This window comes from Peromyscus californicus, unplaced genomic scaffold, assembly GCF_007827085.1.
Source record: "Peromyscus californicus insignis strain IS unplaced genomic scaffold, ASM782708v3 Scaffold_8__1_contigs__length_139910024, whole genome shotgun sequence".
Classification (NCBI taxonomy): domain Eukaryota; kingdom Metazoa; phylum Chordata; class Mammalia; order Rodentia; family Cricetidae; genus Peromyscus; species Peromyscus californicus.
The window spans coordinates 70,745,132-70,769,792 of NW_026294606.1; the positions used below are offsets into that span (position 1 = coordinate 70,745,132).

The 24,661-nt window shown below is 44.7% G+C and overlaps 1 protein-coding gene across 1 annotated transcript in view; it reads right to left on the bottom strand.

The window, feature by feature from the left end:
* Window positions 1–21,186, bottom strand: part of Nebl (nebulette) — a 365,241-nt gene extending 344,055 nt beyond the window's left edge. Inside the window, exons 1-2 of the mRNA XM_052728302.1 lie at window positions 20,884–21,186; window positions 19,474–19,568 (exon numbers count right to left, since the gene is read on the bottom strand). Of these exons, the coding sequence (XP_052584262.1) occupies window positions 19,474–19,568; window positions 20,884–20,952 (164 nt within the window). The 5' untranslated portion in view covers window positions 20,953–21,186. The remainder of the gene's footprint in view (window positions 1–19,473; window positions 19,569–20,883) is intronic.
* Window positions 21,187–24,661: the final 3,475 nt, after the last annotated feature.

Sequence of the window (24,661 nt, forward strand, 5' to 3'; positions counted from 1 at the left end):
ATGGTGGTGCACACCTTTAATCCCAGCACTTGGGAGGCAGAGGTAGGTGGATCTCTGAGTTCAAGGCCGGTCTGGTCTACAAAGTGAGTTCCAGGACAGACAGGACTATACAGAGAAACCATATCTCAAAAAAAAAGTGTAATTGATATACAAAAAAAAACAGTATTCAATACTTTCTATAAGTTTCAAAATTCATTGTGTATATATTTATCATACCATCAAACATGAAGCTACTTATGCTTTGCTTGATTTTTTATTAATGATCTTATTATGGATTAAACTGTGTAGATCTCCCTATCCTCCCTCCACCAAATATATATCCACATACATACATACATGCTGGAGTGCTCCCTTCCACCACCACCCCCAAAATATGCTGAAATCATAACCATAAATATCTCAGAATGTGACCTTAAGTCCTTACAGAAATAACTAATTATCCAGGCATGTCGGCACATGCCTGAAAAGTCAGCACTTAGGAGATGGAGGCAGGAGGATCAGGTGTTTAAGGTCATTCTTTGCTATACCAAGTTCTAAGCCAGCCTGAGCTGTATGCTACCCTAGCAAGAAATTAAAGGGAGAGAGGGAGAGTAAGAGAAAAAGGGAAAGTGGAAATAAGTGAAAATGAGGCTATCAGGGTAGGCCGGCCCTATGCCAACAAAGCTCCTGTCCTTATAAAAGGGAGTGACAGGGACCCAGATGCACACCAAGGGGTAATGTGAAGATACAGGAGAATCTGGTCACCTGCAATCCAAGGAAGGAGGCCTGGAAAAACTTCCCATCCAGCCCCGAAAAGTATCCATCCCTTAAACACACCCATCCTATATTTCTAACATCTGAAATGGTGAGATACTGTTTCTCCAACAGAAGCATTGGCTTTCTGCCACAGTAAGCTAACAAACCAGCACAGGTGTGTGAGGACTTGTGAAGTCTTCCCAAACCACCCATGCACTTACCCATGTGAGAATTCTGCCAGGAATTAATGTCACACTTATTAGGCAATGATTTGTACAATCTGTCTCTTCCCCCTTCTAAAAGTTAAATGGAAAATTTCCCCATCCCCAAAGCTCTCTCTTATGACAGTTTCTCAAAATGAATAGGCAATAATAATTACAGCTAACACCCCTATGGTGTCTACTCTGTGACAGCCATTCAGGAAGATTATAGTCAGTATTTCTTCAGGGCATCAGGAGAGGTAGGAAGTATATAACCATCCACCAAGACTGGGTAGTCTCACCTAGCAGAAGGGTGGCTGGTACACCACCATTTTACAGGTAGAGGAACCAAGGCATGGAGAAGGAAGGAACCTAGCCTCAATGAGTCCCAAGATTCACAGTGTCACACTTTTGGTCCCAGGATCAAAACATGAAGAATACTCCCAGATGCTTTTGTATGCTATACATCGAAACTTGGGGAGTCAAACTTTTTACCAGATGTAGAATGGATTCATATTTTCTTCTTTCTCCTCCCACTTTGCAATGGTAGGGTTTATATAGGACTAGGGCTTCATACACTTTGGGCAAGTGCCGTACCACCAAGCTATACCCTCAATCCTACCTTAATTCCTTGTTGTGAAATATTGAACTACGTACAGGTGTGTTACATTTATTTCTGCTGCCTTTGCTAATGATGTAAAGGCATGTTACATCTGTTTATGCTGCACTTGTTTAATTATGAAAAGATGTGTTGCATCTGTTTCACCTTGACTGACTAAAGCATCCGATTGGTCTAATAAAGAGCTGAACGGCCAACAGCTAGACAGTAGAGGGAAAGGCAGGGCTGGAGGGCAGAGAGAATCAACAGGAGGAGAAATCTAGGCTTGAGAAGAAGAGAGAGAAGAAGGAGGAGAGAACAAGGGAGAAAGAGAGAGACACCTGGGGCCACAAGCCAGGCAGTTGCCAACCAGATGTGGAGACAGCAGGAAAGAGGAAAGAAAGAAAGGAAGAAAGGAAGAAAGAAAGGAAGAAAGAAAGAAAGAAAGAAAGAAAGAAAGAAAGAAAGAAAGAAAGAAAGAAGAAAGAAGGAAGGAAGGAAGGAAGGAAGGAGAAAAGAAGGGAGGGGGAGGGAAGGAGGGGGAGGGAGGGAGGAAGCAAGCAAGCCCCGAGGCAAAATGTAAAAAGAAACAGATTAAAATAAGAGCTAAGATAAGGCTGAGCATTCATAACTAATAAGACATCTCCATGTCTTGATTTGGGAGCTGGTTGGTGGCCAGAAAAAACAAAAAAAGAAAAAGCCTGCTACAATTCCTTAATGACATTAATGCATTTTTAATGTAATCATATGCTTCTTAGTTAAAAGACTAAAGAATAGGAATCCCAAAACTCTACTGTTGTCTGTCATCATTTATTAGCACAATGTCTTCCCCAAACCGTGGTTCATGTTTTCCTTCAGGGACTTGGAGCAGAGCTCAGCCATTCCTCTTCTATCTTGACCATGAAGTAACGTTTGCCCGGTGTACAAGGCCCTATGTTTCAAGCCTAGCACTGAAAACAAATCTTTTCTCAGCACGTAAGTGCTTTGAAAATTCCTTTGTCTTAGGCTTTTTGCTTCCCTGGCTTAAGCCTAATGGGAGCGCCCTCTTACGCACTCTAGCCATCCATCCTCTACATTACATCACACTACTCTGAGCTCAGAAAGCTTCAAGGAGCTCAGTCCTATGTTGCTTTTTTGTTTTGTTTTGTTTTAACAGTTTAATCTCCCTTTTCTCCCTCTGAAACATAGACACTTTTTTAATTTAAACTTATTTTGGGGCCGGGCGGTGGTGGCGCACGCCTTTAATCCCAGCACTCGGGAGGCAGAGCCAGGCGGATCTCTGTGAGTTCGAGGCCAGCCTGGTCTCCAAAGCGAGTTCCAGGAAAGGCGCAAAGCTACACAGAGAAACCCTGTCTCGAAAAACCAGAAAAAAAAAAAAAAAAAAAACTTATTTTGTAAAGTCTTCTGTCCCATTGCGTCACTTTCTTTATTTTTTGAGCTGTAGTAGGGATCCGAAGTACCCCTGAAGGTCTGTGTTTCAAAGGCTTGGCTCCCAATCTGGTACTTTCGGGAGGCAGTGGAACCTTTAAAAACTGGGGCCCTGTGGGGCTCTTGGATCACTGGGGACATGCCTTCTTTTTGACTTTGGTCCTGGCTGTAGGGAAAAGAGCTCTGATCTGTTAACCACCCTCTGCCGTAATGGACTGCCTTGTCACTGGCTCAAAGGCAGTGGGTTTGTCCAAACATGAGTTGACCCTTCCAAAATTAAGTCAAAATAAACCTTTCATCTACGTAAGAAGACTTAGCACAGGTATTTCATTACAGTACTGGAAAACTGACTAACATGCCGTCTTTTGTCTACTTGGGAAATCTTTATGAAAGGCCAGTTGTGTACCAATGGAAACACAAGGAAAAGTACACGTGGCTCTTGGCTACTGCCCACAGAATCCTCAAGCCCGTGCTCCTTGAACAACAGCGCCTTCCCCTCTTCCCCAACACTATTACAAACTTTTTCCTGAAGGGAGAGTGTGGGGTAACTGGGAATTTTTCCTTTTATTCTCAACTTCAATGGGATTGAGACCATTTGTTTAAAAGTCAGTGCGACTACTATCCTGCCACCTAGTCATTTATTTTTCAAGTCAACTTGAAGGCAATGAAATTATAAATAAAACAAAGCAAGAAACCAAGTGACATTCTGTTTATACTTGTAGCGGATAGCTCACCGTGGCAAAATGATATAAAGGGTTAAAAAAAACAGGGGTTACATTTCCAGTGTGGACACCGTGCCCAGCCCTGTGGGAGGGCCACCTGTCTTCCCTGCACTTCCTTCCCATCCCATTGTCTATCATCATTTTACCTTCAAGTTTCTCCCTACACATGGATTCACCTGCCAGGCATGTTTCATTTTAGCACATCCAGCTCTGCTGTCGTAATTTCATTAACCTGTCCCCAGCCTGTGCCTGCTCTGCTTCTGGAGCTTGTGTGCTTCCTTTAGTGTCTGTGTGGGTACAGATGGGAGAGCATGAATATCCCCCTGTTGATCTGTCTGAGCATCACTTGATCCCTCCTCCATTCAGGTGCCTCTTTTATGTGACCACCTGTCTTCTCCCACTGCAGAATTAATTTTTAAATCCTCTGTGACAATGTCTCTCAAATCACCAGGACTTATGAGAGAGAGAGAGAGAGAGAGAGAGAGAGAGAGAGAGAGAGAGAGAGAATGCCTGCTGCCAGATATAAGACTATTGGATCCCACCCAGAATCAATGTGCTTTTTCTTTTTAATTTTTCCTTTTGTTTTTGTTTTGTTTTGTTTTTTTGTTTTGTTTTGTTTTGTTTTTGAGACAGAGTTTCATGTCACTTGGGCTGGCCTTAAACTACCAACATAGCCAAGGCTGACCCTGGTCCTTCTGCCTCTACCTCTCTAATGCTGGGGTGAGAGGCATGCACCACCATGCTCAGATTATGTAGTGCTGGGGGGTCAAACTCATACTCTCACGCATGCTAGGCAAACACTCTACCAGCAGAGCCTCGTCACCAGTCTGCCTTCTCCCCTTCTGGGTTATAGGTATGCACTGCCATACTCGGCTGGAATCAATACACTCTTAAGTCCCCAAACGTGTTTACTCCTCATCTGCTGTGTCAGCACTGTCGATGGAAGAGACATCTGCCAGATGGCCATTAAGTAGAACACTTCCAGGGCACAGACCACTCAACCTTCGGGTGCTCAGAACGTAAGAGACACACAAATAAACCAGCTCCAGACTCCCAGGCAATTAAACCCATTGTTACATAAGAACCATTAAAAAAAAAAAGAGCACAGAGGCAAACCCTCTAAACAAGGATCTTTCTTTAGCTGCCTGAGAGGAAGAACTGTGCTAATATGGTGTTTCTATTCCTGACAGGAATAACCCTTAATTATTATGTGCCTAAAGCATCTGGAAATTTTAAATAGACTTTCACGTAACGTTAAGAAAGTCAGAAGAACGACGTCACCGGCAACAGGAAAGACCTTAAACAGAGACAAAGAAAGAGTATCAGAGGAATGAGGGTGAGGTTGCACAGATCCCACTCAGTTGTCTGTAAAGTTCTGGATATGGGAAAGACAGAATGTTAGTCAAGAAAATGAAATTGTTCTGTAGAAGAATAGAGGACATTGGAGATGGTTTGGTGCATGAGGACTTGGGGAGTCAATCCCGGAACTCATATTAAAAAACAGGAAGTGAGGGATGCATGGTTGTAATCTGAGCACTAGAGAGGTGGAGACAAGCAGAGAGCTGGGACTCACTAGCTAAGCAGCCCAACCTATGCGGCTGGTGAGAGACCCTGCCTCAAAACATGGTGGAATGGACCCGAGGAACAAAACTGCGTGTATGCGTGTACACACATAAACACATAGATCCTTCATTCATGAGAGAATGGATCCACTAATACTTGACTACATTAAGTTCTAGGGGGAAAAAATAAACATATTTCCAAGAAAAACATATACATGACGTGCAAATGAGTATGTGTGGCCTTTTATCAAAAATTCATTGTGATAGTAGCTGTTACTTGTCAGTTTGGTAGGGTCTAGAATCTTACAAGAGATAGGCTTCAGGATCTACCTGTGGGGGTTATTTTTATTACATTAACTGAGGTGGGAAGACCTACCCACTGTGGTGTCACCATTCCCTAGCTGGGATCCTGAATTGTGTAAGTAGAGAAGGAGGGCTGAGCTGTTCCCAGAACCTGCTTCAAGCAGCTCTCATACAGATGGTTACTTAGCCTCTTGTTGGTCATTTGTTGTTGTAGGACAAGGTCTTTCTGTGTAGCCCAGGCTGACTTCAAACTCACAGCAGTCCTCTGTCAGCCTCCCAAGTGCTGAGGATACAGGTGTACGCCATCATGCCTAGATAACTCCATATCTAAAAACAACCCACAGCCACCAAACTTTTCTTCCTGAAACGTCCCAATCTGAAACTTCCCCCTTCCTTTGTGGGAAGCGATTGTCAGTCCATCCTCAGTGTTTTGTGTCCCGCAACAACCTCTCTTCTGGTCTTTTCTCCTTCATAAGTCCCACTTGCCCAGGAAACTCTTCAAGTTCACCACAGCCCAGGCCCACCACACCCTGTGGTAGAAGGAGCAGCTCCAACAGAAGGAGGTAAGTCATCAGGCACTCAGCAGGCTGCTGTTCAGGATGTCCTAGCTGGTTACCCAGAACAACTCAGGTCATTCATAGTCTGTTTTACTCATTTGCCTTGGCTATCTGACCATGGAGGCATTTGGACTTGAGGCTATGGACATAATCTCTGGATTGGTCTTACTGTAGCCAATGAACATCAATTCATTCACAGATTATTTTATAAAATGAAAGTTTATCTTAGTTTCAGTGATAGTTCAGTGTGCTAAATGCTTGGCATATAAGCATGAGGATATGACCAGCTCCTGCCACCTTGATTTCTTAATCATTATGGACTGTACCCCTGAGCTGTGAACTAAAATAAAGACTTTCTACATAAACTTATGTTTGACGGAGTCTTTATCACAACAACAGAAAAAAATAAGACATATAGGATTTGCTTCTAAGACTTTGGAAAAATAGTAATATAATAAAGTAATTTTCATAAGTTACTTTTATAAGCATTATTTTTGTCAACCATTGTCTAAGTGTACATCAGTGATGAATAATCTAGCTATAAATGTCAGCATTTCACCTCATCAGAGTGCTTGTTGCTGGCCAAGAGTTATCAGTCCAAGCAGGACCAGTTCTAGCAAGGATTGACACACGGACTCTTATGGACAAAAACGTCTATGCCTTCTCATTGTGTCAGCTGTTGGCTAGAACGGCCTAGAATAAAGCTGAGCTATATTGCTCAGAAAGCCAAAAGGCTTACCATGTCACAAACAGAACTGGTAGGACAGTCCTCTCTATTAGATGTCATGTAAGCACACAGCAGATGTTTGAACATACAGAGGCAATTAGAACTATCCCTGCCCTCAAGACAAGATTTGTTTATAAAAGACAAATATACAGAGTTCCTCTGAGGGTCTTCCCATGGCTGGGTCCTCCCACGGAAGCAGCAAACTTGTGTGTGTGTGTGTGTGTGTGTGTGTGTGTGTGTGTGTGTGTGTGTGTGTGTGTATGTGCATTTCCTAACTTCTAAGTGACTAAATACAGATAGTGATCTTCATGTCGTAGTGAGATAAGAAGGTCTGTGATGTGAACAACGAGTGCATTGATGGAGACAGGTGGAGCACAGCTATTGTAGAGAAAAGACTTCAATTGACCTTTGTCTCTAGTTTCCGACAGGAATACTCCAAATACTTGGACTTTCCCAAGGAATTGGAGTGCCTCTGTCCTTCATGAGTCCCTTGGACCAAACTAAACTCTACATTGTCAATACAGCTCAAAGTGGACTGGCCATTCCAAAAGACCATGTAATTCATTTGGACTTTGAGTAGGGTTATATCAGCCAGCCTCCTCCGGGGAGTGGAGGGGGTCAGAGACTGAACACATGGTAAGTGACTCTATTAGTTGTACCTAAGTAATGAAACTCCAGTAAACAGTCTGGGCATCACAGCCTGGTGGGGAATCCTGGTTTCTGAGTACATTAGTGTTGGGGGAAAGTAACAGAACCTGGCTCCATACAGCAGCAAATCACTATGTCCAGGATTATCCCAGATTCTGACCTATGTGCCTTTTCATTTGGATGACTTTGATTTGGGGGGGGACTCCTCCCCTTCTGCTGTGTTTGCATACATGTGCGTACAAGTGCACACACACATGCCCATGTTTATAGCAGCCAGAGGAGGAGGCTGGATTGCTCCCCTGTTGTGTTCTGTGCCTTATTCCCTTTGAACAGAGTCTCTCGCTGAACCCAGAGCTCACCATTTTTTGTCCTCTGCTGGCTGGCAAACAAACCCCAGTAATCCTCCCTTGTCTCCAACAGACACATATATCTGACTGTTTACATGAGTGCTGGGATCTGAACTCAAGTCCTTGTGCTTATGAAGCAAACACTTACCCGTTGAGATATCTCTCCGGCCCCTTGATTTGTATCTTGGATGATAAAACAATTTTCTTTCTAATTAATTTATTGGGATTTCATTCAGTGTGCTTTGATCATGCCTCTCCTAACTTCTTGCTGAGATCTGTGATTCATCCAAACTAATTATCATATCTGAAAGAGTTGATGTCACTCTGAAATTTCCATCCAGCCAGTCAGGAATGCGGGTAGCAGAGAACTCCTTAACTGTGGCTGGAATCTTAAGTGGCAACCCTTCTTGCTGGGGACCATGCCCTTCACTTGTGGAACGATGCCAACTCCAGGACTGCCTTGCAATATTGCAACACTCACTCTCAACATCTTCAATATTTGCCAGAAATGGTGCCTTAAAGATGCAAATCTCTTACAGTTGACTTGCCTTTCCTTGTCCCCATCTCCAAGCACAGCCTGAGAATTCCCATGTTCCTATCTCAGCAGAAAGTCACCTCAAATGGGGTAGCCAAAGCAGCTGTGGTGCAAGAGGAGCCTGAAAATGTCTGGTAAAACTGAGGCATTAAAAACTGGTGATGCTGGAGAAATGGCCAGGTGGGAGGCGGAAACAGGAAAAGCCCCAGAAGCTCGTGGGCTAGCTAGCCTGACATACACAGCAGTGAGCGATGAAAGACTGTATCAAACAAGGGGGAAGGTGAGTATTGACACTCAAGGCTGTGTCCTCCATCCTCCACATTCATACTGTAGTACACACACAGCCATACTCACACGAACACAACGTGCACACAGCCAAAGATTAAAAAAAAAAACTATAATGAATGCACAAAGGAAAAGTCCAATAGGTGACTAAAACATTCAGTGTATTTCACAAAGGTAGTCATAGCATTGAAGATAAAGTAACTCATACACAGAGTAACTCATACATGAGCAAGAATAAATGACTAAATCTGGGTGTTTAGATAAACCATGATAAAATAGTCCCTAAGCTTTACTTAGTCCTTATTGTGTGCCCAAAATTTTGCTAAGCTCATTTTATCATTCTAATAAATTCTTACTCCTGAGAAATAGTCTATAGTTGTACCCATTCTGCAGGTGAAGCTATTGAGACATCAGCTAAGAAACTGAATGAAGACCTCAGAGCCAGTAGCCCAGTGTGACTGGAGAGAAGGGGGGCAGCTGAAACAAAGGTAAAAGAAAGAGAGTTGTGAACATCTGTCAAAAACACAGCTTGCTTTCCTCTGTAGGCAAAGAGTACCATCGGATGTATCTATACAGGGAGTATTACGGCCAGAATCACATACTGAAAGGTAACTGTGGTGGCAGAAGGAATAATCCAAGGACAATTAGGCAACAACAGTAAGGTCACTGGGCAAACACAGTTTAAAAAAAAAAAAAAAAAGCCGAACCTGGGAACGGCCAAGGGATCGATGTGGAGATCGAGAACAAGGAGAGATGATGGGATGCATGAAGTTCAAGAACCTGGAGACACTATGGGAGAGCAGCCTTGAAAGAATGACACAAACTCTCCAAGGCATCAAACCACCAAAAACACATCTGTGGAGACTAGAGACCTGGCTCAGAGGTGCACACTGCTTTTGCATAGGATCTGAGTTCGGTTTCCAGCACCTGTGTCAAGTGACTCACAACCAGCTCCAGAGGATCCAATGCCCTCTTCTGGCCTCTGCAGGCAACTGCACTCATGTGCACATATCCACATGTAGATACACACAATTAAAAATTACAAGTAAATCTCTTTTTTAAATACCTAAGAAGCAGGCCTTCTCTTCTTAGAAAAAGATTTTTCTTTTTTTTTTTTTTTTTTTTTTTTTTTTTGGTTTTTCGAGACAGGGTTTCTCTGTGTAGCTTTGCGCCTTTCCTGGAACTCACTTGGTAGTCCAGGCTGGCCTCGAACTCACAGAGATCCGCCTGGCTCTGCCTCCCGAGTGCTGGGATTAAAGGCGTGCGCCACCACCGCCCGGCATATTTTTAATTATGGTTACTGTGGGTGTATATGCATGTGAGGAGGCCAGAGAGGGCACTGGCTCCTCTAGAGCTGTGGTTACCAGTGGGAGCAGGCCTTCTCTATTCGTGTGTGCATTGGCTGAAGGCAGCTGCTCTGGTGCCTTGCCTGAATTTGGTAGACATCATTCTCTTGATCAGTTAATGGATCATGAAGTCACATTTAAGGACCACATTCAGTATTAGCAGGCAACACTGTGACATCCCTCTGTCATTGGGATCTGTGAGCCCCTGGCTGGGCACCATCACTCTGTCGCTCCAAGCTCTCTGTGTTGGTTTGCATCTGCCTTTGATGAATAATGAGCATCAGGGGAGCTAATCAAGGATTCTTGTCTAAAAATCTTTTTAGACCGCTGAGATGAAGCGGGAACATAACAGACCACCAGCCTAGTTCTCAGTCCATGTGATCTAGGAATGCACACACTGAACTGGTCGTCTTCTAGCCCCTCCTAGAATTCAGTGAGAAAGAGCCAGCAGATTATAGAAAGGTAAACAGAAGCTAAACACTGCAAGGTCGCTCCTTCCAGGGCTCCATTAAGAAAATGCAAAGCTAAATACAAATACAATTAACTTTGGGTTCCCAACTCCACAATAAACAACCACGGACATTTAAGCCGGGTCCTTTCACAACTTCCTGCCCCCACGTCTATGTCAGCGCCCCTACCCTGTCTCAATCAGAAAGGGCTGAAGAGCCATTTGGATCATTAGAGGAGCTTTGCTGAATTCCAGCAGCAAACTTGAGCACAGAAGAATCAATAACAATCCTTTTTACTCAGGCTCTGAATGGTGCTGGGTACTCAGCTCATAAATATTATTCAAGATCCCACTTCTAGTGCTAAAAGCCCAGATCAGCCTCGGCCCACTAACCATGTAGCAGAAACGGAAAGCAAACAAAATTCGACCTCTTCCCTAGAGACTGCAAGGGGGGGCTCAGTGCACCAGAGGACAGGGTGCCACACACAGCAACGTCTGAGTCTTTCTCACTTCCGAACTTCCTCAGGAACCACTTGGTAAAACATTCATCTGAAAATGTTTAAGGAAGACATCCAACACTGTGCTCTTACACCAGCTTCTGTCACATAATCAATACATCCTCAAGCACACACATCTATATCACACACTGACCTTGCATTTCACCAAGATTCGGAAGGTATTTCCGGCGCTTTATCTTGGAATCTTTGCTAATCTCACATCATTCCATATCAAACATATCACCATAAAGAGACAGAGGTGCACATCAAAGGCACCTTTGGGAAATATTTTCTTTTTTGTGTGTTTTTGTTTTTGTTTTGTTTTGTCTTGTTTGGTTTCTTTGTGTAGCTCTGACTGTCCTGGAACTCACTCTGCAGACCAGGTTGGCCTCGAACTCACAGAGACCCACCTGTTTCTCTCTGTGTGTGCTGGGATTAAAGGTGTGTGCCACCCACTGCCTGGTTATGGAAATACTTTCAAATAGCGAGGAATTCCATGCATCGTTTGTAAAAACAATCCTCTGTCATTTCAGAAGGTAATGAAATGAGTCAAATTTTGTCCGTGGCTCGGGGAGGTTCCTGAGAAGCAGAACATTTCACATATATTCTAGAACATTTCATGTGATATCAAGTACATCCTCCTCTCCTTTTCAGTTATCAAGAAGAGGAAGGACAAGGCACACAAGGAGAGGAAAGGGAAAGATCTGTCATCCTTTAATAGAAATGTTTATGTCAAGGAATAAAGACCTAATTTTTCCCCCGACGTATCAGACTTCAAGGCAGGCAAGGCATATTCTAGTCGGTGCTCAGCAGAACTCCAGCATGCCACAATGTCTTTGCTTCCAAGTTGTCACTTTTAAGACTGTGACATTTTCTCCAATCTCTGAGAAATATTAGGCCATGTCACCAATTTGCTGTGATAAATAACAGGATGGACTGACACGTGGGTGCCTAATAGGTGTCGTTTGGATGGTACAAACATCCTCCCACCCATTAAGTCTCCTTAAGGTTCCTGTTGAGGAGAAGACATTTTTCCACTTCACCAACTATAATGAAAACACACAAACATGGATAAGGGATGCTCTCTGAAACTTTCCCCAAGTACTCCTGAACCTTTAGGCAACAGCGAGCCCCACCACATTCAAGACCGGAATTCACAAGCCTAGCCCGTCAATAAGGACATTCCCCGCTTGCTGTTCAGATTTGGAAAAAGCACCTTTCAGGCTCCCCAAACCTATCCTACCCCTCCCTCCTACTAGATTGTCCAACTTCTGCTTGCCTTCCTAGGAGAAACCCAGCCAGGCCCCACGCTGAATTAGGATTAAGCGCAGAGTCCACACTCTGAGATGTTAGTATGATCACAGTCCCCAAGAAAAGCTTAATGTCAACTGAGCATCATCACATGGCAGGTTCAGGCGACAAGCAGGTAAGCAAAAAAGAACACTCCCCTCCCTGAGTGGACACAGATGGAGAACCACATGGATCCCACACAGCATGATATGGGTGTGCCACAGCTGATCGAGGGACTGGGGTGCCAGGTTGGCCCCTGGGAAAAGGGTGGGGCTAGCACGATGGCGGACTGTGAAGACAACAGCCACTGAAGTCCATGAAGAGATCACTTCCAGCCCATTAACACACTGCTCCTCACTGTATCCACCCGCAACTCTGCGTGCTCTCTGGTGCACAGGGCATAACTACAGACTAGCCTGTCTCAAACTTTTAACACTTAAATGCACTCTCATGTTTTCTCTGTGTTGCTACTTCATGACTTTCCTCCAGTTCTGGTTACAGAAACGGCATTCCACAGTGTGAAAAATTGGTATGGGGGGTTAGTGGTGTGGCTTTTTGAGACAGTGCTTGCCGAGCATATATGAGGCCCCAGGTTCGATCCCCAGCACCATACACACACTTGCGCACACGCACACACTTACTTCAATATGACTCTGTCTATTAGAGTCACTGCTATTATTTATGTTCTATGCTTCTCCATCTTCCTGTACTTTTTCTTTGCCCCTCAAAAATCTCCCACTGTGAAAAGGAAACCACTGCCTAATAAAGGTCAGCTATGGGCTGGTCCTGAGCTTTCCCAGTCTTCACCTGGCGCTGTGAGTTTGGCAGGTTATGGTGTAAATGTGTACCAACACACACACACACACACACACACACACACACACAGGTTTGTGTGTGAACACTTGGTCTCCAGCTGGTGACGCTATTGTGGGAAGCTACTGAACCTTCATGAAACTGGACCAATTGTCTGGATACAGGACACTAGTGGGTGGACCTCGAGAGCTACAGCCACACCCACTTTCTCACTCTGCTTCTGGTCTGCCACCACCATGTGACTATCGACAAGCCCCCCACTTCCACGTCTTCCCCACTGTGACAGGCTCTGCCATCTGGACCTGTGAGTCAAATAAATCTCTCCTCTCTGAAGTCGCCGCTTTCAGGCATTTTGTCCCACATTTAGAAAAGTAAATAACACATGCTATTACTGCTCTTGCTTTATAGAGGAAGAATAAACCATCCAAAGACTTGTGCTATAGGACAAGATGGTGTCAGGATTCAAACCCATCTAGGCCATGCTCCAAAGTGCCAACGACAGGCTGGAGTTCAGGAAACCTTCTTCAGTAACTACTGCTCACTTAGTAGAGGAAACTCACAAATCCCCTTGAAATAACCTGAGGCCACCGAGTGTTAGAGGACCAAATTTGGAAGGCGCAGACAGAGATAAGGGAAACAGGAGGTGGGGTGGGCGTGGAGCTCAGGTTTACATTTCATTACTTTCCCTTCCCTGTCCTCTGATAACCTAAGAAAGAGTACTAACAAGGAGTTAGCACAGAGAAGAGCTGAGTGGGAGCCAGAGGAGCCTTGGCCCAGATATGCACCCGCAAGACAGGCTGGCAGAAGCGCACTGACCATTCTGGGTGGCTCTTAATGAGCAGCGCCCAGCTCAGCGTCTTCCAGGCTGGAGCTAGCCAATGAATATTCACAAGGGGAAATGCTAATGCAGCCAGAGAGAGACAGCAAATGCAGCACACAGCTCCTGCTGCTTCATTTTCAAAAGTCTAACAAAATCATGTTAAGTGAGACTCTTTGGTGGGAGGGAATCTTACTGAAAGGTGACTAAATGTACTTAGCACAGATATCTGTGGGTTTGGGATCGTTTGGGGTTTTTTTGTTTGTTTGTTTTTGTTTTTACTTCACAATTAAAAATACATTTGACACAGTCGGGACAAATGTTCAACCCCAGCCCCTTACACACACACACACACACACACACACACACACACACACACACACACAAATCTACAGAAGGAATGACTTGGGGAAAATATTGGCAAGGTCATATTAAACTATTGCATCATTGTCTGGTCCTTCCCTAGACCTAAGATAATGTGACACTTGGTGGCAGCATATTAAAGGCCAGTCACTGATATTGCTACTTCTAAGCAATAATGCCTTCTCAGAAAATTCTAAGAACCAATATATTTTTTTGCAAACACATAATAAATGCAAATTTGACTTTCACACACAATAAATTAAATAATTTGACAAATGGCCTTGGGGTTTATATTCTTTGTGTGGCATGTGGGGTATCAGAATGTTTGTAGTTTAGCTTGGCATATAATTCACGCATAAATACAAGCTGTGTTTTTTGTCTAATCATCTCGTGTTATTTTCCCAGCACCTCTAGGCAGTAAGAACATTGCTTAGTCCTCTTTGCTTTGCAAGTTCTAAGATGCAGAAAATCCTGAATGTGCTAAACAAGAATCCACTGCCGGCTTATGAAATATAAAGGCTTATGAAAACATGGCACGTCCTCAAGTAGACCAGTTTGTTTTTAAATATTTTAATAGTGTGCACTGCTGTGTTAGGAACTAAATGTGCATTGTGTCCAATCTCACATCGAGTCTATACTCTATTTTGATCATCCTATAAAAAAGATCAAAATGTAAATACCATGTAAATTATATTTTATACATGTCCTCCTTTGCATGAAAGCAAACAGAATACTTATTTCTTCTCTGAACACATGAGAATATAAACAAGCAACGCATCTAAACCCAAGAAGTATTCACTGCCTCACTCCATTAAAAAAAGATGCCCTCAGGTATCAATTACAAAGAGAATGCCTCCGCTTATGCTTTCAAATTTTTAAGCACAATGTTAATATTTATTTCAAAGGGTCTCAAGCTAATTATGCATGCTACTGTCTAAAAGAAAATACTATATAAGTACTCTGCCTGAAAACTCTCTTAAGAGACTATTGAAGCCAAGAGAATTGATAGCAAAAATTGAATGCCTGACATTGAACTTGTCGTAACCAGGAAAAGTTGGTATTTTCCTAACAACTAAATGTAAACTATGCACCTTGATTGGATCCCAGTATAAAACATGCACACATTTGCACACACTCCCACACACAAACTGAAAAAGAGAATCTTAGGACAATGAAAGAAATGCAAGTTAAACATGGACCAAATATAAATATTATGAATTTTATTTCCTTACACATGAAATGGTTCTGTGACTCTTGAAGAAAATATTCTTATTCTTAGTGCATGATATCATGTTTAAGGATGAAATATGACAAAATATGAAACTGGCCAATGGCCTAACAATATTTAAAATGTATAGAATTAGATGTATGAGGAAGAATATGAAGTAAAATTGACAAAACATTAATAAAAGTTGATTGCAGATGAGAAGCACACAGATGACCAATGTAAAATCTGCCCTCCTTACCTGGGACAGCAATAGCTGCAGGTTCAACTATTCATGGATGAATACTACTGGAAAATATGTGTCTCTACTAACCATGTGCAGGCCTTTTCCTGTCATCACTTCCTAAACAATACAGCATGAGCACTGTTTGCACAGCATTTACACCATGCTGGGACATAAGTAATCTAGAGGTGACTTATAGTATGTGGGAGGTATGCAAATACTACATCCTTTTCCCTAAGGGCCTGAGTATCTACCAATATTCCTATAGACAGAGGGGAGGGGTTGCTGGACCCTATATGCCTCAGATACTAATGACTGCATTCTCCTTTTAAGGCTCTCACATTAAAAAGTGACACAAGCGTATGTGTGCATCAACTACCGAACCAAACTAGGCACAGCTACACCGTTGCTTTCCATGGACAGACAGAAAACGCTTCATTTTCTTGGAGCTTAATTCATTAGAGCATCAATTTTCCACCACTGACCCAGAGAAATGACGGCCGCCCTTCTGTCAGAAACTACAGGAGACAATTGACTGACAAGCACCACCTGAATTAGAACAGATGCATGGGATCCCCAGAGGGGAATCCGCATGGGCCAGATCACACGGCGACGCATGCCCTCAGAAAAATATGGGCTGAGAACAGCAGAGACCTCTGAGCCTGGAAACATCATGGCAAACAGAACCTGCAACTGGGGAAGCCTTGCTTTCTGGAGAAAGTATGCTAAGATAGGATGCAAACCTGAGCTAAATGAGACACATAACAAGACATCAGCTCTCTCATTCACCCGAGAAAGATAGACTCCTACCTTCCTTTTAGCTGTTCAATAAAGTGAACTGCCAAGTTCAATAATAAGCAAAAGAGCCAGGTGGTACTCTTAAAACTTCTAGTTCAAATTACTAACAAAGTACTAGAATCATCAGAAACAGAAAATCTGTAAATATTTAATTTAGAGATATCTAAAATTATTAAAAACTAATACTCAAGCCTAGAAACCTCACAGCAGGGTATTTCCTATTGATGGAGTTCTGTTGTTTTAGGGTCCAAATCCCAGTGTTTCTTGGCACTAATTCACTGTTAAGTCATAGTTCAAACCAGCCTTTCCCAACCTGTTCAAACCTTGCCGCACACTCTGGGACTCTTTCATAGAATGGAGCTGAGCTAAGCAGAAAGCACTGAACTTTTGAGTTGGCCCAGAAAGATGACTTCACTTGCTTCTTGTTTTTCCTTTTAGAATGTGTCTGTGTGCATGTGTGTGTGTGTGTGTGTGTGTGTGTGTGTGTGTGTGTGTGTATGTGTCTCTGTGTGTATATGTGCTCATTTGAATGTGTGTGTTCATATACATCTAGGCACATGTATATGAGCATGCATGTGAAGGCCAGAGGTCAACCACAGGTATCATTCCTCAGGAGTTGTCTATCTAGTTAGTTTTTGAAATGAGCCTGGAACTCAACATGTATACTAGACTAGCTGGTCAGCAAGCCCCAGGGATCCACTTTAGGCCACAAGCTAAACAGTTACAGGAAGGATGGTTGACTTTCCTTTACCTAAAGAACAATTATCTTTTTTATGTGCTGTGAACCCCTTATCCTCTCCTTGCTGCACCTGCCTTTGACTTGAAACTGTTTATCCTTCTTAAGGAGGCGGAAGACCATGGCCCGCACAATCTCATTTTTGCTTTAGATTTTCTCAGTATGGTATGGGGTCTGGGAGGGTTGAAAACAGATTCAAAGAATATCTGTACTATACTTATCCAAGGAATTCCTGAATTCTCTTCAGTCCTCAAAATTCTAATTTCTTGGAAAGCATCTGTCTACCTGTGAGCACTAAACTAGACCAGAAAGAAACTCAAGAAATGTTGTAGAAGATTTGTTTAACTATGCAAAGATGTGTTGCATTTGTTTAACTATGTAAAGATGTGTTGCTGTTTTACCTTGCTTGCCTAAGTCACCTGATTGGTCTAAAAAAAAGCTGAACAGCCAATAGCAAGGAAGAAGGTATAGGAGGGACTTCTGGGCAGGGAAAGTAAGGAGGAGGAGGAATTTAGGCTCAGGGAAAAAAGAAAAGAGACTACAGGGAGACACCAGGGGCCAGGCAGACAGACATGGAGGAAGTAGTAAAGTAGGACATACGGAATAAAAGAAAGATAAAAAGCCCTGAGGCAAAATGTAGATAAATAGAAACTGGTTAAATTAAGCTAAAAGAGCTAGTGAGACAAGCTTAAGCTAAGGCCAAGAATTGATAAACTAATAAGTCTCCATGTCTTTATATTGGGAACTGTTTGGCAGCCCAAAGAAAATTCCAACTACAAAGAAAAAAAAAACTGTAATTCTCCACCATACTGTGTGTATGTGCATGTGTGTATGTATGTGAAACTTACATGCACACGCAAGGAGACTAGAGGAGAATACCAGTTGTCACTCTCCACCTTGTTCCCTCGACACAGAGTCTCTCATGGAACCTGTCTAGGTGAACGGCCAGCAAGCTCCTGTGATCCCCGTCTCTACTCCCCAAAATGCTAAGGTTATGGGTGCTGATGCTTATGCTGCAAGTGCTCTTACTCACCAAACCATCCCCCCAGATCCCAGGTATTTTTTAAGCTCTGCACCAGAGGTCTGAGCACACTGTTTGTTCACCAAATGTCTGCTGACTGTGATATACTCTCTATACAAGATGAAGACAGTCGGACCTCAGTCTCCCAGAGACCTGTGGAGCTGCTTTAAACACTCTGGGGAAGAGGGGTTTCTGCCAATATTCCAGCTAAAACATTAGTGTCTGTCCAGAGGTCTCCCAGCCATCTCTAGGCCTGGCCATGACCACAGGGGAACTGGGAAGAGGAAGGATCAACACTCAGAACTCAAAGCCCACAGTGAAACCACTGTGTGACAGGCGGGATGCTCAGGAAAATAAAGCAGCACAGGTCCCAAGACAACAAGAGAGCCTTGGGAGCTTCTGCCCAATGTGGAGCCACTTACAGCCTCTAGAAGTGATCTGAGCCCCATTCTGAAGCTTAGCTCCTCCATTTAGTTTCATTCCCTGTTATGGAGGGGAATAATATTAATGCCCCCCATTACTCGTAGGATTTACCAAAGATTAAATAACTTGGTATTCATAAAGTACTCTAAGCATGGCCTGACTCATGGTAAACACTGTGTCAATGCTAGCTAATATTGCCTAGAACATGCCCTCAGGGGAGCCTGTCAAAGAAAGTACCACTGCTTTATTTCCCCACCTACCACTGGGCAGCCGGAAGTACCCTGTCTCCTACAGAAAGTCTATGACAGCAGATCTGATACTAACCAGGTAGGAATCACATCACGATTCTTTCATTCCCTGTTCAAACCCCAGAATACCTGGGGCGGTCTCAGTGAAGAACAAGCAAACGAGACTTCCTTCCCTAGCAACTAGGTTCAGATATAAAATTGCAAGATAGCAACATCCTATGATTAAAATGGAAATTGACATATGATTAAAATGGAATCTACCTGACATGCATGTCAGAGCCCACACATTCTCAGTGGGTAAGTTCTCAAGCTTCTAATAAATGTCCCTAAGTCGGAAATGCTGTGAACTTCAAAAGCTAACCTGGTGGAAATGTCACACAAATTACCCTACACGTTAGCAGGACATAAATACAGAACCTTCAACATAGTAAGCGACCATGGAGTCTGTGGTAGAAACAGGTCACTGGCCACCTGAACACCTGGGTGGCACAGTGAGTCAGTTCTTCAGAAGGGCCATGTCTACTAACTTAAGCTCTCCTGCTGGGCTACACCTGGCACAGCACACTGGCAGAACTTACGCATTGCAATAGGGTTTCTTTTCATAGCCTTTGTAGTTGTTCATGTTGAGAGCCATCTTGCAGACCTCGCAATGGAAGCATCCTTTATGCCAATACTAAGAAGGAAAGAAAAACAAAAACAATACTTAATATTCCATTGCAATACCAGCTCTGGACAGAACCGGCAGAGAAGGCAGCCCATATCATAACACTACCAGGAAATGACCGTAGGTAGTAGCCCACGCTTATCTATTTCCAGTTCTGCAAAGAACTCAGGCAGCTATTAAAGTTCATTTTTAAATTAATCCCACCACTGCCGGCTCACAATGGAAGAAATGCCAAGGGTCTATCCATATTACAGCCGAAAAGGAACCCTGAAGTCCGTTAATGGAGAAACGGGACGGGTGGTGCGGCTTTAAAATGAAAGTGGTTCTCTTTCCAAACGTCTAAATGTTGTGTTTGTAGGATTTTCACACACGTGTCCACCGGAAGTCAGACAACCCACAGTAGCAGAGGTGGACTATGTAAGTACCCTTGTCCCCATCCCCGCCCAGCTTCCACTAAATTGCAAAACGCCGTCTGTGTCTGGGAGACAGCTTACTCTACAGAGGCATTTGTAACACCAAAGCAAATTTCACTGGGACTGCCTACGCTGGTTTCAATTGTCAGTCACCAGGGATCGCACTGGGTCTGTCTTGTAGGCTGTTCAACTCCATCCACACCCAGGAAGGGCAGAGCTGCTGAGACCAGGCTAAAGCCACTTCCTCTGGAATTTACCCTGGTGGACTAGGCGCCCGGTGGCTCAGCTTGCTACACCGGGCTGGGTCTTTCCTAGAGGGATTATTCTTAGCACTGCGGCAGCGGCGCCCCACAACATGTTAATTGCTAATTGCCTTTTCCTAAAGCCGTTGTCACCAGAACAGTTAGGGACTGGATGAGATGAAGGTGCCAAGGTCCGTGCAGTGGGGAGGGAGGGACAGACTGAACGGGGGAGGGGGCGCGGCTTGTCAACTGCCCCCCACCCCCCATTCTCAGCCTGGCTCGTGGGTGACTCAGCCTGGCTGCTGGGTGCTCAGCCTAGCTCCTGGGTTCTCAGCTTGGCTCCAGGATGGCTCAGCCTATCTACTGGGTACCCATCCTGGCTCCTCCGTGCCGGGGCTGCCATGCGTCCTTCAAGGCAGCTGTGTGGATGTCGCGCACCCTACACCCGGGACAAAAGCCTTTCCTAGTTCCAACACCCTTATCATCTGATCGTAGAGGTCTCAGACACAGCGACAGGGGTCTTCCTTCGAGCATCCTCAACCTGGGCCAAGACCCAGGACACATACCAACCTACTCATCTTTCTAACCCAGGTGCCAAAACTTCTTGGAGCAGGTGCAGCCGGGCGCCCGGCAGGTCCGGGCTGGCTGGCCAGGCGCCCCCTTGCTCACCTTATCGAGGCAGTTGACTTTCTCCGTGGGATACACCACTTTTCCGCAGCGGGCGCACTGGGGATTCATTGTCGCGGTTCCCGCGGGCGGTGGCTGTTGCTGCGGCGGTGGCTGGGGGCTCCGGGGAGCCGCTGTGACATCCCCCGGCGAGCCCCGTGCCACCTCGGGGCAAGCAGAAGGGCTCCAAGCGCGGGCGAACTGGTCTGGTGGGGTGCAAGGGGGCGCGGCGGGGCCTGGGGCCGGCCGCACTCTGAGACGCTGGCGCTCGGCTCCCGACTCGGGCTGTGCGCCGCTGGCTCTGCGTCGCTAGCGCTCCAGGTACCGGTGACTCACAACCACTCGCGCCCGCCCCTCGCGCTCGCTCACTCGCTCCCCCGCCACCGCCACCGCCGCCGCCGCCGCCGCCGCCGCCGCCGCCGCCGCGCAGGCCAAACCCACCAGCGCGCACCGACCCAAGGGGCAGAGAACCAGCCTGTCTGGCACTAGGGGACAGAGGGCGGCGCGCGGGGGGGGGGGGGGGGGGGGGGCTGGATAGGGGAGGAAGCTAGGGACCCGGAGAACTCCGCACACAGCCAGCCACCCAATGAGGCCTGGGGAGCCAGCACCCACGCCGCAGCAGCCTCGGACGCCCAGGTGGGCGGCGGCGCCAGAGCAAGTCAGGCGGGGGAGGTCAGAGCTGGGGGTAACTGGAGCCCCGGAAAAGCTCAAACCCGCGCACTTCCAGCCCCCTTCCTCTCTCTTCTTCCTGAGATGGATGCCCGCCCGCCCCCCCCCCCCCCCCTCACTCCAGGGTGATGTCCCTGACACCCAGAGGTCGGCCAAAGATGTGCCCGAGCTCCTCCTAAGGCTCAGGGGGGCCAGCGCTGCATGGTGTCGCCCAGCACACTGGCCAAGACTCCCTGCCTGCGATGAGGCTTTCTCTCCGCCTAGGGCTGAAGACAAGCTCGGCCTGGAACTGGGAGGTTCGCGGGAACGAGAGACTCAAATCTCCGGTACACCCCCTTAAGTCACCTGGCTCCCACCACCGCTGGACAGAGAAAATGAGTCTATAGAGCCTGCCTGAAGTCCTACGACCCTGGATGAGGAAGCTTTCTTGGTGCCCCCTAGTCGCCGCACTTTTTATACTTTTTATGTCATTGGAGAGCGACTGGTCATTATAGGCCAGAATCAAGCCTCTCTTGATTAATACAGTCGGTGTTCATTTTGAGTGTATACAACATATTGTTTTGCAATTAAGTAACACGAAGATCTGAGAAAAGTTCTTCTCCTGAGCTCAGAGAAGCAATTACAAACCCAACATCCAAACCAGAAGAGCCAGAAAATCAAGCTAAGGGTAGGAAGGACCCGGACAAAACAGCAATGATTTTTTCTTTCATTTTAATGATAATCTCGAAATTATTGGATTCGTTTATGAGAAGCAAACAAACGGAGCCATGTTAACTATATTTTGTGCCTGTCCCTGCTTCTTTCTGGCTTTGTGGCATTCTGCCAATGCTGAGCTTCCCTTTGACTCAATCTTCTCATCTCCAGAATGGGGCTGACAGCAGTTACAAAATAGCTCTGACCCTTCTGGAGCGAGGATTAAGTGAGTCAGCAGTCGGTAAGCGCTTCAACCTCCCAGGCCTCTCTCTGTAAGCACCACGCAAATCGCAAATCGGCTAGGATTATCATAAATTGGTTGTAACAAACACATTCCTTTCCTAGCAAGAGGATTAAGATTCAGTCATGCCACTTAGCAACTTCTGTGACAAATATTTCTGTCACTTCAAGAAAAATCAGAGCTGCACCTTTTTCTGGGGACAACTATTGATTGCCAAGCCTCTCAGGCAGGCTGCGCCATGAACATATTCAGAATAATACCCGGCTGTTTGACTTTTCCCAAGAGGGTAACTTCTTTAAACATAGTCTCCAAATCCAACGGCTCTAACCACTCACTGCTGTGTCCACAAACCCACCTTCAAAGCAAATAAAAGGATAATTTGCTATCAGAGAGTACCACTTATCCTTAAAAACACCTCAAAGATCATTAAAGATGCCTGTGGGCAAAAGAGTAATCTCCTAGAGGACAGCAATTTTTCTTAATTTTTTTTTTTTAGCATTAGGTTTTTGGAACTGCAGGTTGTAAGATGTAAATACCTTATTCTTAAATACTGAGCACAGAATTCAGGAGTAAAATGGTGGTGACGTTTATAGCTTATTATAAACTGTATAATTTCTGACAAAATCAGCCACCCATCACAGTGATTGACATACAGTAAGTACTAATTAAATGTTGACTGAAAGTATAGACAAGTGCACACCTTAACACTGGAATTAACTGTCATGTGTTATTCTTTGAAGGATAAACAGTGACTCCTGGGCACGGTTTCCCTCCTGAGTCTGTTTCTCTGACTCGTTGTTTTGTGCATCAAGCCAGCTTCTAAGTTTCTTAATGCCATGTTGAGAGAACTCAGATCCCATCTGTCTCTACAAGGACTTCTTTATTTCCCAAACCAAAACCCTGGAACTTGGCTGAAACCTGTCCTCTGGCCTAGCCTTCTTCCTTCAAGCAGATAAAATGATTTAGTTGTTCCACCAGGGAGACCTCTGCCCTCACGTCTTTTTTTACTTGACCAGCCTAGAAATTCTGCCCTGTGGTCACTGTACGCCAGCACATCCACTTTGTCCTTTTTGCTGGCATGGCCACAGAGGTAAAAAAAAAATAATGGGCCATTATTAGTCCCCTTCATAAAAAGGCTTCTGTACTTAGAAGTTAGATAAAGTTCTCAGATGGGTTTACTTTTCCCTACGGGGTCTGTTTATAAAGAATCTGCCATAGACAATGATTATTTAAGCTATATAAATTGAACTCAAAATCGGGCATTTTAAAGAGTCACTAGTATTACCAAAGACTAACTAGTGGCTTTGATAAGCAGTTACTTGGACATAGCTGTGGTGGATTATCCTACTCCCAAGAACTCGAGGACATCTAATGTGAGGACTCCAAAGTGATCACCCTGACTTTCTGTTTTGTATAATATTCTGTTTTTACTGTTATGTTAATGTCATCCCCCAACATGGCATGACATAGCAGCGAACTTCAAATGATGAAAAAACGTCTCAACAAATGACAAGATTCACCAAAATCAGCTCAATTCCCGAATATCAAAGCATCTCTAAATACTGAACCTTGATGATGAGGTGGATCTACGCAAAACCTTCCCAACTTTGGAAACAGAAGAAGGAAGGATGAATGCTAACCCCTTATCTTGCACTTTATTTTAGGGGTCTCTATCCCAGAAGGGATGATGGCAGGCAAAATAATATCTCCCACCCCCAACCCCCCACCCCGTGAATTTCTTACTTTACATGATACTATATTTTGGACACAGAACCATACCACACCATCAAGACCCTATATCATAAAGACTTTGACCTCAGCCTGTGGCACTATTAGGAAGCAGAACCTTTAAAAAGTAGGGTCTAATGAGAAGTAAGCCATTTGGGTTTCAATTAATTGTGTTGTAACAGCAGCGACAGAAAACTAAAACATCTATCTGTGTGAATGGTATCCTTTCTTTCAGCCACAGTGAGTTACAAAAGTCCTAAAGGACAAGTTGTAAATATGGCTAGGAGTCTTTATGCACAGCCGTAAAACAAAGTGGGTAAATACAACAGATGTTCATTCTCTCGCTTCCTTATAAAAAGACTTATTCACCCAGTTTACCTCGCTTCATTAAATTTTGCTCATGTAGATACAACGTAAGTAGTATACAGGTCAAAATGTTTCTCTGAAATC